Raw genomic sequence first — 18470 nt, 5'->3', positions numbered from 1 at the left:
GAGGCCCGGTGCTACCTCTGCCGGGCGACGGGGCACGTCCGGAGGGACTGCCCCTTGGCTCGGCTCGGAGGAGCGCCCGGGACCCCCGAGCCCCGGCAGGGTGCCGGCCCCGTCATCGCCGGCACCCCTGACCGCCCGGTGCCCAGGGCCGCCCCTCCTCCTCCTCCATCCATCACTGCTCCCGCTCGGGCTGCAGGGGTACCTCCCTCGGCATGCCCAGACGAGCGGGTGGGCCCTGCCTCCGCTGCCTGCACTCTGGCGGGGCCTGTGGAGGAGGGTGTGGCGGGGGTATTGCCGGGCGTGGGAGAGGGCCCTCCCCAAGGGGTATCTTCCCTTCCTCCCGCTGTCTCACCGGTGCCCCTCCAGGTCCACGACCCACCAACCCTGCCCTCTGACCCGACCTCTGACACCCAGCCCGTGAGCGACGCCATGGAGGGCTGGACCCTGGTCCAGGGTAGGCGGGGCAAGCGGAAGGCTCGAGCTCCGCTCTTACCACCTGATGCGGGAGCCCCCTGTAAGACCAGAAAGGGGGCCACGGATGCCGAGCCTTCCGCCGTGCCCTCGGGGTCGGCCCGTCCGCCAGTTCCGGCCAGGGAAGCCGTGGCCGCACCAGAGGGTTCCACCGTCCCTCCTCTGCAACCCCCCTCTGTGGCGGCCTCGGATTTGGTCCCCCCTGCTCCATTGCCGCCTGCGCCCCCTGCACCAGTCGGGGCGCTTATTGCCTCCGGCTCCAGCGGGGAGGACCCCGGGGTGGTGGGAGGTGAGCACCCCTCCATATTTGAGGATATCGAGGCCCTGGGTCTGACCCCGGTTACCCAGGGGGAGGATGACCCTCCGCCAGCGGGCCTCGACCTAGCCGTCCTCACCCCAGCTCCCCTCTCCCCGTGTTCCCTCCTCCTGGCCGCTGCATCCGCTCCCGCCTCCGGGGGACCCCTGGACTCCCCGCCCTGCCTGGCCGTGGTTGGCGCCCCGCTGACGGCCGCCAAGCCCGTTGAGGCGACGGCCGGTGCCCCACGGCCGGGAGACGGGCTCACGGGGATATCCCTCGGTGGTGCGGAGCACCCACATCCCTTCCCGGGCGGGGGCCCCACCGACGGTGTTCCATCTCCCGATGCCGTGGCTAGCGCGCCTACCACCGAGCCTGAGCCCGGCATCGCTGGGGACCCCCTCCCTGCCCCTCTGATCTCCGCGCCTGGCCGTGAGGAGCACGCTCAAAACGGTTCAGCTCCTGCGGTCCCGGATCCCACCTCTGTCCCTATCCCTGACCTCGGCCCCGCCCTTGCCCTTGACCCCGTCCCTGTCCCCTCCACTGCCCCTGCTGTTGTTGCCGCCCCTGGGGCTGTCGCCTTCCCTTTTCCGGGGGGTGACCCCCAGAGGGCGGGCTTTACGTTTCACTGTCCCGATCCCCTAGGGGCTGCACTCTTCCCTCCGCCGCCCCCCGTCGAGCCGGGCTCTGTGGCGGACCTTGTGGCGCCGGCCCATCGGGCGCCACGTCGGGGGTCCGCCCCTTGCCTTCCCGTCCCCATGGGCCACGAGGTTGTCCCAGAAGCCCCCCTAGTGGGTCACCAGGGGCCAGGGGCCCCACCCCCCCACGCGCTGCGAGAGGAGCTGCGGGAGTTCCTGGAAGACGTCAGGGGCTCCCGCAACAAGGTGGCGCTTGCTCTCCAGCGCTGGGGGGATTTCCATCAGATCCTCCGGGCCGCGAGGGCCCTCATGGGGGAGGGCAAGAGGACCGGGAAGCAGGGTGCCGCGACTTACCAGCGGGTCCGCGGCTTCCGTGACTCCTTGCTCACCTTCGGGGTGGGTCACGGTTTGCTGCGCGGCCCACTGGGGGCCGTGGGCGTCCCTGCCGGCGAGGATCCCCCCCAGCCCTCCTCATGGCGCCCATCATCTTTGCCACATTGAACACCCGGAGCTGTAGGGTGGGTTTCCGCAGGAGCCAGGTGCTCTCCTTCCTTCGGGAGGGGGGGTACTCTGTGATTTTCCTGCAGGAGACCCACACGGATCCGGCCGCCGAAGCCAGCTGGCGGCTGGAGTGGGGGGACGGGGTCTACTTCAGCCACCTTTCCACCCGTAGTGCTGGAGTGGCTACCCTGTTCTCCCCCGACCTACGGCCGGAGGTGCTGGGGGTTGCCGAGGCTGTGCCGGGCCGCCTGCTGCACCTCCGGGTCCGCTTGGAGGGGCTCGTGGTGAACCTCGTGAACGTCTATGCCCCGACATCGGCCCCGGAGCGGTTGCCGTTCTATCAGCAGGCGTCCGCCTTCCTCGGCTCCCTGGATCCTCGTGAGTGCCTGGTCCTGGGTGGGGACTTCAACATCATCCTGGAGGAGCGGGACCGCTCGGGGACCGAGCAGAGCCAGGCCGCCGCGGACGTCCTCCGGGAGATCGTCAACCATCACTCCCTGGTGGACGTCTGGCGCGACCACCACCCGGACGATGTCACCACGTTCACCTATGTCCGGGTAGGAGCCCATCGGTCGTGCCACTCCCGGTTGGACCGCATCTACATGTCACGATTCCACCTTTCACGGGCCCTGTCCTCCAGCGTCCGGCCGGCCCCTTTTTCTGACCACCACCTCGTCACCGTGACGGCCTCTCTCAGTGCGGAGAGGCCGGGGCCGGCCTACTGGCACTTCAACAACAGCTTACTGGAGGATGCGGGCTTCGTGGCGTCCTTCCGGGAGTTCTGGCTGGCCTGGCGAGGGCAGCGGCGTGCCTTTCCCTCGGCACGGCGCTGGTGGATGTGGGGAAGGTGCGCGCCCGGCTCTTCTGCCGCGACTACACCCGGGGCGTCAGCCGACGGAGGGATGCGGCGATAGAGCAGTTGGAACGGGAGGTCTTAGAGCTGGAGAGGCGTCTGGCCGCCAGCCCCGAGGATCCATCCCTGTGCGGAGCGTGCCAGGAGAAGCGGGAGGAGCTCCGGGTCCTCGAGGACCATCGGGCTCGGGGCGCCTTTGTTCGCTCCCGCATCCGCCTCCTTCGGGAGATGGATCGCGGCTCCCGCTTCTTCTACGCCCTGGAGAAACGGAGGGGGGCCCAGAAGCACGTCACCTGCCTCCTGGCGGAGGACGGCACCCCCCTCACGGATCCGGCGGAGCTGTGCCAGAGGGCCCGGACCTTCTACGCGCGCCTTTTCTCCCCGGATCCGACCGATCCCGCCGCTCGCAGAGTGCTTTGGGACGAGCTCCCTACGCTCAGCGCGGGCGCCCGGGACCGGCTAGAGCTGCCTCTCTCTCTGGCCGAGTTCTCGGACGCCCTCCGTCGCATGCCCACCAACAAGTCTCCGGGCATGGACGGGCTGACCGTGGAGTTCTACCGCGTGTTCTGGGACGTCCTCGGCCCAGACCTGGCCAGCGTCTGGGCCGAGTCCTTGCAGGGCGGGGTCCTCCCTCTCTCGTGCAGGCGAGTTGTGCTCGCCTTATTGCCGAAGAAGGGGGACCTCCGCGATTTACGGAATTGGCGTCCCGTCTCGCTCCTCAGCACGGACTACAAGATCATCGCCAAGGCCATCTCGCTGCGGCTGGGGTCCGTGCTGGCGGACGTGATCCACCCGGACCAGACCTACACCGTCCCGGGCCGTAGCATCTTCGATAACCTCTATTTGGTCCGGGATCTCTTAGAGCTTGGGTGCAGGGATGGTCTGTCGTTCGCCCTCCTGTCCCTGGATCAGGAGAAGGAGTTCGACAGGGTGGACCACGGGTACCTCCAGGGCACTCTGCGAGCGTTGGGCTTCGGGTCCCAGTTTGTGGGTTTTCTCCAGGTGCTGTACGCTTCCGCAGAGTGTCTGGTCAGGCTCAACTGGACCCTGACCGAACCGGTCAGCTTCGGGCGGGGAGTGCGGCAGGGGTGCCCCCTCTCGGGCCAGCTGTACGCTCTGGCCATCGAGCCCTTCCTCTGTCTCCTCCGCAGGAGGTTGACGGGGTTGGTGCTTCAGGAGCCGGAGCTGCGGCTGGTCCTGTCGGCGTACGCCGACGATGTGCTCCTCGTGGTCCAGGACCCGGGCGACTTGGCGCGGGTGGAGGCCTGCCAGGCGGTGTACTCGGCGGCCTCCTCCGCCCGGGTCAACTGGGTCAAGAGCTCTGGCCTGGTGGTCGGGGACGGGTGGCAGGCAGGCTCCCTCCCACCCGCGCTCCAGGCCATCCGGTGGAGCGCGGGTCCGCTGCTCTATCTCGGCGTTTACCTTTCCGCCACGCACCCGTCTCCGCCGGAGAACTGGCTCGGTTTGCAGGTCAGGGTGACGGAGCGGCTCTGGAAATGGACAGGACTCCTCCGGTGCCTTTCCCTTCGAGGGAGGGCACTGGTGCTCAACCAAGTGGTCTTGTCCATGCTCTGGTACCGGCTCAACACCCTGGTCCCGGCCCCGGGTCTCCTGGCCGAGCTCCGGAAGGTGGTTCTGGAGTTCTTTTGGCCAGGACTGCACTGGGTCCCGGGTACTCCACCTGCCCCTGGAGGAGGGAGGGCAGGGCCTGAAGTGCCTGCGCACTCAGGTCCACGTCTTCCGCCTCCAGGCACTGCAGAGGCTCCTTTATGGTGCGGGTAGTCCGGCGTGGAGAGCCCTGGCGCACGCCTTCCTGCGCCGCTTCCGAGGGCTCCGGTATGACCGGCAGCTCCTTTATCTCGAATCGAGGGGTCTTCTGCGAGACCTCTCCGGGCTGCCGGTCTTCTACCAAGACCTCCTCCGGACCTGGAAGCTGTTCTCTGCGACCAGGTCCGTGGCGGCCACCGTGGGGGCCGACCTCCTCACGGAGCCCCTGCTACACAATCCCCAGCTTCGTGTGCAGGTGGCGGAGTCCCCCGCGGTGCGCCGGAGGCTGGTCCTTGCGGGAGCCACCAGGGTCGGAGACCTCCTGGACTACGACCGGGGAGGCTGGCTGGATCCCCTGACGCTCGCTCACTGCACGGGGCTCTCCAGACCTTGCACTCCCCGGCGCGTACTACAGGAGGTGGAGGCCTCTTTGCCACCAGCTGCTCGGGCCTACCTCGACCGGGTCCTGCAGGAGGGCTCGCCCCGCCCACCCCCCACCCCAAGCCCTCCGGACCTTTTCATCGGGCCTCTGCCCCGTAGGCCCGACCGGCCCCTCCGCCCCTTCTCCACAAGCTGGCTGCACGACCTGCAGCCGGTCCGTTTCCAACCCGCGCCACGGAAACAGCTCTACACGCTCGTGCTCCACACCCTTCACTTCCTCACCCTCGTGTCCCGCCCTGATACGAAGTGGCGGGACCTCCTGCCACCTCTGGAGGGTGAGGAGCTCCGGTGGGCCAGCCTCTACTCCACCCTGGTCCCTAGGCCCACTGGGGATATCAGTTGGTGGCTCCTCCATGGGGCCGTGAGCACGGGCGTGTACTTGGCGCGGTTTACCCCTGTCCCGGACACCTACCCCTTTTGCGGCGTGAGGCAGACCCTGGCGCATGTTTACTTAAAGTGCACGAGGTTGCAGCCCCTACACCGGCTCCTCATTGCCATCCTCTTACGTTTCTGGTTACACTTTTCCCCTCACCTCCTTCTGTACGCACTCCCTATCCATGGCCCCACGAAGTCCCGGGACCTCCTGGTCAACCTCCTCCTCGCCCTGGCAAAAAAGGCCATCCACGCGACCAGGGAGGGGAGGTTGGCCGACGGAGACTCCGGTGACTGTGAGGCTTGCTTCCGCTCCATGGTCCGATCACGCATCTGGGCGGAGTTCCTCTGGGCGGCGTCCACTGGCTCCCTTGACGCCTTCGAGGAGCAGTGGGTGCTGTCTGGGGTTCTCTGCTCGGTGTCCCCATTAGGTTCCCTCCTTCTGACCCTTTGACCTCACTCCTGTCCCTGTTCTTTTATTAGTTGTCCCCTGCACTCAGTGGGTTCTGTGGCCCTGTGGTTCCTCCCCTTAGGCTGGGGGAGGATCCTTTAGCAGTGAGCGGGCTTCGCCCGCCCACTTCCCGGAAACCCAATAGATACACACCTCCTTCCCCAGAATCTGAATAGGTACACACCTACTTCCACACTCCTGTTCCTTGCCCCTCACACTCTCTGTGGACAGCACTCCCGTCCTAGTAGGCCAACAGATAAACCCAGTCCTGATTCAGCTACACTCTTCCTCCTATGTGCTGGTTCCCAGTTTGAGGGAGAGGTTGGGAAGCAGGTAATTTCAATCCCAAGGGAGTACATTGAAACTGGTGTAGCAATTAGATTCAGTTTGGAGTCTCACCCAGCCCACTTGCAAGCAGTCAAAAGTCATCCCCCCTCACTAGTCCAACACCCTTCACTGACTTCAACTAAACTCTGCAAATTTGACTATTCCAAGATGTCATCCATCCAGAAATTTGACAGCTCTTCTAAAGGTTAAACCAAACTATCGGTGTGGCTGGCTTTCTTCTCTTTAGGAGAGTGAATGCCACACCACTTTCTAACTGACAAATAGGAGATTGACCTCAATGGGATTACTGCATAAAGATGCCTATGTCTTTCTCTTTCCACCTAGATCAATTGCTCAGCTGAACAGTTTTATTATGAGCCGGAAAGACAGTTCTTTTAAGAGGCTTAGTTTAGTGTGCAGCTGTCTTGTCCCTACTTCTAATCAGACTACTCCACAGCTCAGAGCTGATGTGTAGAATTTGAAAGAGGAAACCCAGGAGGAAGTTTTTTACATGGTACAAGGTTTGCAGCCACAGTAAAAGTTTGGTTTTTAAGCTGCTTATTTTTAGTGTAGTATCAGATACGTAGAGGATATCATACAGTGATGAGATGTACTGAATAAATAGTCCCTGCCCAACAAACTTGCAGTTGATTGGAGGGACTACATTGTTTGTTTCTTTCTAGGACCTGTCTGCCACTTTCCAAACAAAAGTACAGAACAAACACCAAATTGAGTATGGTCTTCAAATGGTTGTAGATCGTAGATTTTTACATTGTAATCTATGTTATTCAGGGCAGGGACAGTGAGTTCATACAGTGCCTGGCAGAATGAAGCCCTAAGCCTGATTAGGGCCTTGGGGTGTTACTGCATTATAAATTAATAAGTAGCTGTAAAACTTTACAGAACAGCTGAGCACAGTGGAGTGGGTTTTTTCCGGAGGGAGGGAGGGAGTTTCCCAAACATTAAATGGGAACATGTCTGTTCCTTTCTGAATTTAGTCCAGAAAACACAGCTTTTGCACCTTCTTATTCCTGACTAATTCCACCCAGCTTCCTTACTCATCTCTACAATTAGCTGACAAAATATCTTGTGCTCCATACTGGTACTGGAGCTTTGAGTGGTTACCTTCATGACCTGTTCGAAGAGGTATGGTCGGTTCTTGATTCGTATCTGCATTTCTTCCAGTTCTTTTTTGTACTCCTTTGTTCTTCTGCGGTCATTCTGCCTGAAACGGAAAAGTTCCCTGACTAATTGTGGTGCCCTCTGACCGACTTCTTGGTTTCTGATCATTGGAATGACCTTCTAAACCCTCATCTCAAATACCTCCAGGACATCATGCTCTTAATTGCTTTGCTTCTGCTTCACATACTGTGTGCATCAGACAAAATGCACTTATAGTGCTGCAGGGTTCACAGTACTAGGTAAGGTTCCATTTGAAGATGAGCAGTGAAACAGTTAATACAAGCACAAATATTAAGGTTGCAGTGGTGGAGGCACTTACAGAAAATGTGATCCTTGTGTCTTTTTCTATCTGTCTGGAAAGAGCAGTGTTGAAATGCAAAAAAAAAAAAAAGACAGTGAAATGGGCATGACTGCGAGAGGAAGATAGATTTTGGGTCGCAGGTACCCACGGTCAATCCTCTTCCAAAGCAATTATCTTTTGTTAAAAACAAGCTACTGCTGCAAAGAGCTATCTATCAGTGTGGCCTGGGATACTGACCAGTTCTGTTTCAGCTTCTCCTTGTGTATCTCTTCCAGGCTTTTATGGGGATCCATTGCTTTTGCTCGGCTGCTCATAGATTTATGCATAGCCTGACATTTCTTTCTCTGTATCTCCATCCAATGAACTCCTTCATTCTCCCTGCTCTTTTTGTCTTCCTGGCAGTATCTATACAGAGAAAAGTGGGTAATGGGGCAGCAAGTTCATTTCAGAGTGCAGGAGTATTGGCTGGGAAGCTCACTCTGCTAATGCTGAAATGTGACATGCTGTCTAAAAGGATGATTAATGTGTTACTGCCATGTAATGCCAAAAACACTTGCGAGGGGGCATGGCAAGAGAAGGGAACATGCAAGGGAAGGGTATTAGCAAGAGGGAAATACATGGAGGAAGATGAGAGGGAGGACAATAGGCACTTGGACACTAAAGTAATGAGACTATCTAAGAAATGACAGACAGACGTGCAGAGGGAAAAAACATATCTTACAGAAGTCAGCACCTCTTGTCATTCAATGGGGGAGAAGCTGCTTCCAGAAAAACCAATGCAGGCATTGGTGGGAGTGGCAAGTGAGATAGGGAAGAGCTAAACAATTTCAAATGTCATCTTCTCTACTTTATTATTAGTGGGGCACGATCCTGTAACCAAGTACTTTTTTTCCCTACTCACCTAATAGCAGATTCTCTCTTTCTTGTTGCATCTGTAATGTGCACTGGAAGGGTGTTGGAAGAGAGAGAGGAGAGACCAGTCAGAGAACGACTTCTTTGCATGGGAGCCTTGGAAGGCTGCTGAAAAGCCAGACAGAAATGAAATCTAGTTTAGTATAATTGTGAAATGTGCAGAATCTCCTGTTGTTCTTTAGGTAGCTACTGAAGAGACTCAAACATGTTTGCAGCAATCTGTGAGGACAGACCTCCAATTCATGCCTACCAGTTAGATTGGTGGGAGTCCTTAACATGACACTGAAGAGAGAGATCGAAAAGATAATCTTGTCCATTTCTTCCCAGTGCAGCATTACCACTTTCTAGAGCAGAGGTGGGCAAACTATGGCCTGCGGGCCACATCCGGCCTGCGGGACCATCCTGCCCAGCCCCCGAGCTCCTGGCCCAGGAGGCTAGCCCCCGGCCCCTCCCCTGCTATCCCTCCTCCCCCGCAGCCTCAGCTCACTTGCTCCACCGCTGGCGCAATGCTCTGGGTAGTGGGGCAGCTCTGCCTGACCCGGTGCTCTGTGCAGCGTGGTGGCATGGCTGGCTCCAGCCGGGGTGTGTGGCTGTAGCGCCGTCAGCCACCGGTGCTCCAGGCAGCGTAATGAGGGGGCAGGGAGAGTTGGATAGAGGGCAGGGGAGTTCAGGGTGGTGGTCAGGGGGTGGGGGTGTGGATAGGGCTCAGGGTGGTCGGGGGGGGGAATAGGAGGTTGAATGGGGCCAGTCAGGAATGAGAGGAGGGGTTGGATGGGGTGGTAGGGGTTCAGGGGTGGTCAGGGAGTGGGGGTGTGTGGATGGGGCAGGGGTTCCACAGGGGCCGTCAGGGAACCGGGGGGTTGGATGAGGCAGGAGTCCTGGGGGAGGGGGCAGATAAGAGGTGGGGGCCAGGCCACAAGCCCTCCCCTAACTGGCCCTTCATACAATTTACAAACCCAAGGCAGCCCTCAGGCCAAAAAGTTTGCCCGCCTCTGTTCTAGAGTTTTGTTCAGTCTAATTTTAAAGACCATCTTTCATCACTTCCCTTGGAAGACTATTCCACAGCCTAATGCATGTCATTGTCCACAAGCTTGTGCAGATATTCTGCATGAATTTTCCCTTTCTTCTTGATTACTAAGAATGCATAATGTTTACAAAGAAGTGAGATTCTAATCAATGGCACAGATTGTTCAATATAGATAACGAAATCAAGTTGTTGAAACACACAAGGCAAATTATATATATTTTTTAAAATCACATTGTATGACTTCTTCCTAGCACAGTATAAAGAACTGAACAATGGAAAGGCTATTATTCTCATCATTCTGGAATGCACTGTTGGGTTACCATGCCCGGATACTCCTGGAGGCAGCCCACTGGATCGGTGTTTTGGTGCCCAGCTGCTCATATTATACCATAAACCCAGTTTTCTCCCTCTGTCTGGCAGAAGCAGCTCACTGTACTCTGTCTTGTTTTGGGGAAGGTCTTGGACTTTGGTCTTGAACGGAGTCTGTTCCCCTCAGCTCTCCTCCAGCAGGCAGAAGTCAGATTGATCTCAGTGGGGGACCTGTCTACGAGCAGGCAGAAATGGCTGTGCCTTGGCTGCCTTTGCCTCACTCCTCAATGCCCTGCCTCTGGCTGACCAGTGATATAGGGAGGGGCCGTCTTAGACAAGAGCAGACAGGTCTTCCTGTCGGGGGGGTCAGCTTCAGTAAAAATATATAGGATTATAAATCAAAAGACAGAGATCCCAGCAATCTGACACCTTGAGCGGTGTGAAGGGTGTAATGCTTCAGAAACACATCATCCTCTCACCTTCATTTTCTCCTCATTAGCCTGTTTCTGTCTGTAGTGGAGATTGGAAGTTCTCAGTTTAAACGGCTGATTACGAGTTGGCTCTTTGACGTCTCGTATCCTTATTGCTTCTCTCTGAAATGCCCAGTAAAGTGTTTCAAAATCAGGCACCGCTGGGTTAATTCTTGGTTTAAAGCTGAAGTCGTCTTGCAGGAAGCTGAGTTTTTCTTGTTTGGTTTTGGTGGCGATTCGGGACTGTGGATCTCTTTGTCTGGTGCTAGGGTCAATAGGAGCGGAGGAGTTTTCCAACAAATCCTTGGCTCTCATCTGAATGCGAATTTTCCTGAAGAGTTCAGCTTCTGGGAAACAAAACCAAATCAATGAGAATAAAGACTGGAAGAGGGTGTTGGGAACTGCCAACACAGAAAAGGGAGAGATTGGGAGCACAGTGAGGTTTTGCTCTTACAAATATTTCATCATAATGGGAGAGAATGGGAGCGGCTAAAATAGGTAGAGTGTTCAATATTTGTTTGCTTAGTGCATTTTCCCACCCAAAATGCAAGATTGGTCCTTTATGACTTTCCTAACCCCTCATAAGCACCATGGACTGATTTTTCCTCTCTTGCTGTGGCATAAATTAGTGAGCATACCATCCTTCCAGGGGGGCAGTTTCTGGACAGGTTGTTTCTCCACCGCTACCACAAGGGTGCCGGTGAAGGTAGCTGCACCCTTCTGTTCTGTAGGATGTGATGGTAAGGGGGCTCTGTGATGATCTGTTGTTTTCTTCCATTGACTAATGTCCCTGGGGCTGATCACATGATCCACATATTGTAACTCGAGTATACTTTTACCAGGTGATTTTTTTATTTCTATGAAGGATCCAGTGATCTTAGTCCATATTAGAAAAGATTCTGGGTAACAATACATACAGTGGGGAGCAGAGCTCTGCATCTCTTAAATCCTCATTTCATGTCATTTCTGGGCCTAATTTTCTGTGGGAGGTGGGGACTGTATGTTGCAGGGATAATATGCAAATTTGACTTCTTTCATCTGTGCCATTTTCGTGGACACTATGTAAGCAAAATATTTTTTTCCACTTTTAGAAAGGATGGTGGATAGTGCTGTTGGCACAATAAGGTTTTTATAGGGCTTGTGTGGAAATATACATAGTCTACAAGGTTATAATGACTTAAGTGTGACATTCTGTTGAAAATATTCAATTTTTTCCACTGATTCTCATGTAACACATGAAACCTGCATTTGTGCATATCCAACTGGTCAGTTGCCTAATTACAATGGTACAAGGTACCCACAATGGCTGCTGGGTCATCGACCATAATGGTACAGCATAGAATAGCAAAACAATGATCCACCCAATCCGGTAGCACTCTCAGATCACATCAGTTGTCTAACCAATCAAGTATCGTATATGTCTTCCCTATCCAATCAGTCAAATAGTCCATTTAGAATAATACATTACAAGACAATATAGCTGGTGAAAAATTATAACAAACACACTCAATTGGGGAGAAAACCAGAGGCAACAGTAAAGGAATATGGATTACAGCAATTAGCAAATTAGACATTTGCAAAAAAATGTGATATGGCTTTAAAATAGCCAATGCAAATTTGGATAGTATATGCAAACACATCATGTCACAGAGCATGGAGGATGAGAGACTGTACATGGCTCTGGTGAGGTCTGCCTGCAATAGTGGTTTGAATTCTTGGCACCATAGTATCTGAAAAATATTGACAAAGTTGAGGGACTGAGAAGAGCAATAAAAAGGATTAGGGGATTGATTTCTCAAGAGCTAAGTATGTGTCACTTGCCTAAACAACAACCACACTTTAACAAGTCTACAAATATCTGAAGGAAGGAAAATTTATTTAGGGGTCTTCAGGTAGGTACATTTAGGCTGAATATGAGGAAAAGTTCCCGGACAGAGCTGTACTTAGCTAAGGAATTCTTGCCTGAAGGAACTGGTGGATGTTTCATTGCTTGGGACATTTAAAAGTGGACTATATAGAGCCCTGGGGAACAATCTTGTATAGACTTTCATAACTTAATAGATGTCCCCCATTTTGAACTTTTAACATTCATTGTTTCGTTTAATCTTCCACTGCCAACTCTGTCACAGACCAGCATAGTCCATGTAGCTCAGAATCAACAGTCTGTGTGGTGCTGGAAAATATTGTAAATCTATCTAATCCACCAGGGGCCAATATTAGATGTTTCAGAAGAAGGTGTAAATTTCGCTGAGCTAGTAACCCTCATAAAGGCCTGTACTTTCACATCAACTCAGCAAGCTAGAGGGGGTGAGCCAATGAGCTCAAGAACACTTGTGCATTGGCATCAGAACAGCATGCTAAAGCTGCTGAACCCATGAGTTCAAAGATGCCTTGACATCAGTCCACATAAAAAGAGGCACTGAGTGACCATACATCATTCCCTTTAACAACAGACCAGAAATCTTGAGGTTTTAAGTCGGTAACTTCAGACAGACTTCTAACTTGATATCAGCAAAGCAAGCTAGAGGAGCATGTCACTAACCTCACAAAGCCCTGTGCAGTGACATCAGCCAATCCAGTTAAAGGAGCTGAGCCAGTGCCATAACAGAGCCTGTCCCCTGATATCAGATGAACAAGCTAGAGGTGCTGTGTCAGAACTTCTATGGCTCCTGATCTTGCTTCTTCATAGGGGAAATAAATATTCATCTGGTAAAAGAATCAGGAATGGGGAAGGAGAAGCTGTGGCTTTGCTGAGCACCTTATAAAGGACTCCAAGCCTTATTATCAGTATATGTGGAGCAGCAGTGGCACCTGATGGGAGAGAAATGATTGTCCAAATTATAATCTCCCATCTGCTTTCTTGGAAGATCAGTCCCAGTGCTGGTTCCCCTTCCCATCCAGAGGAAAAACTAAATTACCCCATCAGGTTCCTCTCCTGTTCTGACATTCCATGGTGGAATGTGTGAGAGGAGGGCGTGGTTAGGAGTGCAAGGGATGTGCTCCTACAGTATTCCCATACTGTGTATTCATGTTTACTTGCACACGCTCATGATTGGGCACCTATGAGCTTACTTGGAGGCATGGATATTTTTCAAAGACCAATGTTCCCATGCTCTTCCCTGGGCCATGTTCCATCACACAGGTTGATGCAATGTCATGTCACTATGTGACAACATCACTAGAATTGGTGACTGCCCCTCCTATTTTGATCTACTTTAACCATTACTCCCTCATTACAGAGACAAGATGAGTGAGGTAATATCTTATATTGGACCAAGTTTTGCTGGTGAGAGAGATAAACATTTGAGCTACACAGAGCTCTTTGGCCTGGGAAAGGCACTCTGTCACAGCTAATACAAGGTTGAACAGACAGTTTACTTATGCAGTTCAACCTTGTATTTAGCTATGACACTGAGTACCTTTCCCAGAACCAAGGAAGAGCTCTGTGTAACTCAAAAGCTTGTCTCACCAACAGAAGTTGGTCCAATAAAAGACATTACCTCACTCACCTTGTTTCTCCAATATCCTGGGACCAACACTGCTACAACAACACTGCTTTACTCCTTCATGTAATTCATGTAACTCTGCAATACTACACTGTGGAGAAAATGTCTTCTCAGTTCACATGCTGCAAATGCTGGGAAGTTCTCACTGCCTGCTTCAAGGTGTGAGAGCTCTGCCTCCCTGCTTTCTTTACTCTGATAAAAATAAATGTTTGTACATGGTGGATGGACAGGCTAACAAACGGCCCTCTTTCAATCCCTACACGTGGAACAACTACTTCTTTCTTATGGCTCTGAGCAATCTTGACTTTTCTCCTGGAGAGATGTCCCTATCAGGAAGTGCCTAACAGGACAAGGAGCAGAACATGTTATTTCCCAGCCTGCATTGTCATGGCAGTCAGACAGCGAGAGAGATGACTGATGAAGTGAGGCAGATAAGGAATCCCTTCTACAGGAAGACAACTAAGCACTTTACCTTTGAGTTTATCCCCAAGAACTGGGTTATAGATGAATTTAGGAACTGTCTTGTTGCCTTTTGGTTTGGAGTTCTCAACTGGAGCCAGTGCCGCCAAGATCTTCTGTCTGATGGCCTCCTTCTTCTTGTCCTCCTTCTCCAGGAAGCTGAAGGGTCGCTGAGTGGAAAGGAGCAACTCTTTTCTCTTCTGTGTTGCCACCTCCCTGCGAATCTCATTCTGCTCCATTATTTCCTGGTAGAGTGGCAAGTAAACATGGGCAGGCACCGGCTGTGCACGGAACTGCTTCTGGCACTCTGCCTCCTCCTGACTTTGTCTTTTGTCCCTTCGTTTTTCCAGCTCAAGGGATGCACGTGTTTTCATCAGCTGGGGCTTTTTATGTGCCTCACGCAGAGTCATCTTGAAGGGCTGGGGGATGGTGATAGTAGAGACCCAGGCAGATGCAGCACTCTTTGGCCTCAGGTGGGACTGAGGAAGTGAGAGAGGATTTTGCTGATCCCAAGGACTGTCCAACTTTAGGTCAGTTAAAGAACTGGACCGGCTTATGATACTAGATCTGGGGGTAGGACAAAGACATTATTAAAGAGGCAGTAACAAATAAAGTAATAAGAAATCTCAAAGGGACATGTAATAGAGAGCTACCTTCTGGCTGGGTAGAATTGACACATATACATTAGCAAAGTCCTTTAAGAACCTCTGATCAAAAGTGCTATACAAATGCAATATACTAGAGAGTTGCATACTTTGTTGCTTATGTAGGCCAAGCAGCAGGCACAACTAGGCTCCTTACCCCTTGATGTCTAGAATGTTCCCTGAAATTTTGGAATTGATCCAACATTGTCTTCCAAAGTTATCATGTTACATACGAACAAACAGAAATGCCATTGAGTGGAGGGTTACGTCTCACTTGCGTGGTCAATATCGGAATTCAACTGGAGGCATTTCCAGGAAGATCATGAACAGAAGGAAAATAACAGGTGTCCAATGTGTCCTACCTTGAAGCCTCATAGGGCTTGCCCTGCAGAGTCAATCTCCCGTTGTCTTGGAAGAAGTCTTCCAGTTCCTCCTTGAAGGATTTCTGATCATTCTCCAATTTTACCTGGTAGAGCATGCCCAGTTCTAATAGATACTGTCTGTTTTCCATCTTGAGTGCCTGCAGTGTGTCATAATACCCCTCAGCTGAACTTGAGGCAGCTACCATTTCCTTGCCTGGCTGGAGAAAATCCAACAGCTCATCTGTCCTGGGCTGAGTGACACCATCACCAACTCTCTCTGTTTCTGGCTCAGAATCTGAGGAAGGTTGAGGTGGAAACACCTAGAGAGATCAGGGCTGGATGTTCAATAAAGCCATTAATAACTGCCTTACACTAAATGTTTTGAGCTCTGAGAGGCAACTCCTACACAAAGCCTTTTGCGTGTTCTGATGCCAAACTCCACCTTAGCCAGCTGCATTCCCACTAGTGCATGAAGGCAGAAAATACAACATAAAAGAGCTGACAAGGATAAGTGCAGAGTCCTACACTTAGGAAGAAAGAATCCCATGCACCGTTACAGGCTGGGGACCGACAGGCTAAGCAGTAGTTCTGCAGAAAAGGACCTGGGGATTACAGTGGATGAGAAGCTGGATCTGGATATGAGTCAGCAGTATGCCCTCATTGCCAAGAAAGCCAACGGCATATTGGGCTGTATTAGTAGGAGCATTGCCAGCAGATCCAGGTAAGTGATTATTTCCCTCTATTCGACACTAGTGAGGCCACACCTGGAGTACTGCGCCCACTGCAGAAGGGATGTGGACAAATTGGAGAGAGTCCAGCAGAAGGCAACAAAAATTATTAGGAGGCTGGGGCACATGATTTACAAGGAGAGGGTGAGGGAACTGGGATTATTTAGTCTGCAGAAGAGAAGAGTGAGGGGGGATTTGATAGCAGCCTTCAACTACTTCAACTACTAAAGGGGGGTTCCATAGAGGATGGAGCTAGGCTGTTCTAAGTGGTGGCAGATGACAGAACAAGCAGTGGTCTCAAGTTGCAGTGGGGGAGGTCTAGGTTGGATATTAGGAATCACTATTTCACTAGGAGGGTGGTGAAGCACTGGAATGGGTTACCTAGGGAGGTGGTAGAATTTCCATCCTTAGAGGTTTTTAAAGCCCAACTTGATAAAGCCCTGGCTGGGATGATTTAGTTGGTGTTGGTCCTGCTTTGAGCAGGGTATTGGGTTAGATGACCTCCTGAGGTCTCTTCCAACCCTAATATTCTATGACCTAAATCCTACAAAATGCAGAATAACCAGTGCCTCTCTAGCGCTCCCTGTCATGCAAGGGTCTTGCTGTTGGAGCTGTTTCAGTTTACACACTATAATCTATGCAACTCAGTCCTCTATGCTCTCCTCTCCCCCTTCAGTTGTGTCCAGCACTTTTTGGACATAGCTGTGAATATGGCCTATGGTACCCAATCCTGTTCCAACTGATATCAACAGCAAAAAAAAAAAAAAAAATCATGTTAGTGATGGGAGCAGGATTGAGCCTCTAACTCTCACTCGAGTCAATGGCAGCAGGAATCAGCCCCAAACTATCCACAACAAAATTCATTAACAACTTTGCTTAATTGCAATCGGTTTTTTTGCCAAATAGTTCCAGGTTGGGAGTTTTAAGGAGATGTAACTATTTGGGAAATTTGGAGAGTTATGAACAAGTATTTCTGAGATAGTGGGAGACAAAGAAACAAAAGTCAGGGTAATTTTTCAATGACCTGTAACACAAACCATCCCTCTTCAACCTCAGGGGTTAATCTGGCAGTTGTCAGGCCATGCACATTTTCCATGCTATATTTTCAGGGAAGTTACAACAATGGAAGCTGGCTGTACCCTTACCGGGGCAGAGGCTGCAGCCTCTCCACAAGGCAGACACAGGGTTAGGCTGCTGATGTGCAAGGTCTCTGGCTAGTAAAGAGGAAGGGGGCCAGTAGAGGACAAAGGGCTTTCCCGGGTGCAGGCACTGGAACTGAGGTGACTTTTTCACCTCCCTGCTTCGCCGTGGCCTCCCTGGGCGACGTCGGGGAAGTCACGTGGCCTCCCTTGGCCTCAGGGCTTGTCTACATCAGAAAGTTGCAGCGCTGGTGAGGGAGTTACAGTGCTGCAACTTAGGAGGTGTACACATCTGCAGGGCACCACCAGCGCTGCAACTCCCTGTTTGCAGCGCTGGCCGTACTCCCGTTTTGTCTCGGGTGTAGAGGATCCAGCGCTGGTGATCCAGCGCTGGTAATCAAATATAGACACTTACCAGCGCTTTTCTTGACCTCCGTGGAATAAGCAGGTATCCCAGCATACCTGAGGAAGCCTCTGGTAATCAAGCTGGTCTCCTTTCCCGGTTTGCTCTCTCGTTCCCCGAACCCCGAGCAAGCAGGTCTCCTTCCCTGAGGTTTGCTGGGTGGTTCCGGGAACGGGAGAGCAAACCGCGGCGAAGCTGGTCTCCTTTCCCGGTTTGCTCTCTCGTTCCCCGAACCCCGAGCAAGCAGGTCTCCTTCCCTGCGGTTTGCAGGGGGGTTCGGGGAACGCGAGAGCAAACCGCGGCGAAGCTGGTCTCCTTTCCCGGTTTGCTCTCGCGTTCCCCGAACCTCCCTTGAAGCCGCCCAACAGCGCTGCAGTGTGGCCACATCTAACACCACTTGCAGCGCTGGTTGCTGTAAGTGTGGCCACTCTGCAGCGCTGGCCCTATACAGCTGTACTAATACAGCTGTAACAACCAGCGCTGCAAAATTTTAGATGTAGACATGGCCTCAGTCCCTCCCGTGCAATAGGGGGAAGGGCCCCGCAATGGCGAGACCAGGGGAGGTGCTCCGTTACCATGGTAACGGGGCCCCGGCGCTGAGGTGACACACGGGCCGTCAATCCCGCACGCGCCCTGAAACCGTTACTCAGAGCGGGCAACGAATACGCCGGTGGTACCCATGGTAACAGTCCCATGGTGCCTGGCCCCCTCCCTTCTCTCGCTTGTCGGGTCCGCGCCCCGGGCCCATACCCAGGTGGCCCCATTTTGGCTCCGCTTAGGGCTCGACACTGTCATCTCCAGTCCTCGCGGGTTGTGCCTAACCCCACCCCACCCCCCGGGGGGCCCTACCAGTTCATTGGTCAGCAGATGCCAGTAGGCTAGTCCAATTAGTGCTGTGGCCAGGCCTCTAAG

The 18470-nt window shown here is 53.2% G+C and overlaps 1 protein-coding gene across 4 annotated transcripts in view; it reads right to left on the bottom strand.

Moving 5' to 3' along the window:
• Nucleotides 1-18379, bottom strand: part of FAM161B (FAM161 centrosomal protein B) — a 30459-nt gene extending 12080 nt beyond the window's left edge. Inside the window, exons 1-7 of one of the 4 annotated variants that reach the window (XM_030559192.1) lie at nucleotides 18309-18379; nucleotides 15289-15608; nucleotides 14296-14849; nucleotides 10327-10664; nucleotides 8501-8619; nucleotides 7837-8004; nucleotides 7242-7341 (exon numbers count right to left, since the gene is read on the bottom strand). In XM_030559192.1, coding sequence (XP_030415052.1) covers nucleotides 7242-7341; nucleotides 7837-8004; nucleotides 8501-8619; nucleotides 10327-10664; nucleotides 14296-14849; nucleotides 15289-15608; nucleotides 18309-18353 — 1644 coding nt within the window. In that variant the 5' untranslated portion in view covers nucleotides 18354-18379. The other 3 variants (XM_030559194.1, XM_030559195.1, XM_030559196.1) reach the window with 3 other exon arrangements.
• Between the last annotated feature and the right edge of the window lie 91 nt (nucleotides 18380-18470).

Source organism: Gopherus evgoodei, chromosome 4, assembly GCF_007399415.2.
Source record: "Gopherus evgoodei ecotype Sinaloan lineage chromosome 4, rGopEvg1_v1.p, whole genome shotgun sequence".
In the NCBI taxonomy this organism is placed as follows: Eukaryota; Metazoa; Chordata; order Testudines; family Testudinidae; genus Gopherus; species Gopherus evgoodei.
Note: the sequence above shows the minus strand (reverse complement) of the source record. Positions and strands in the feature narration are given on the sequence as shown.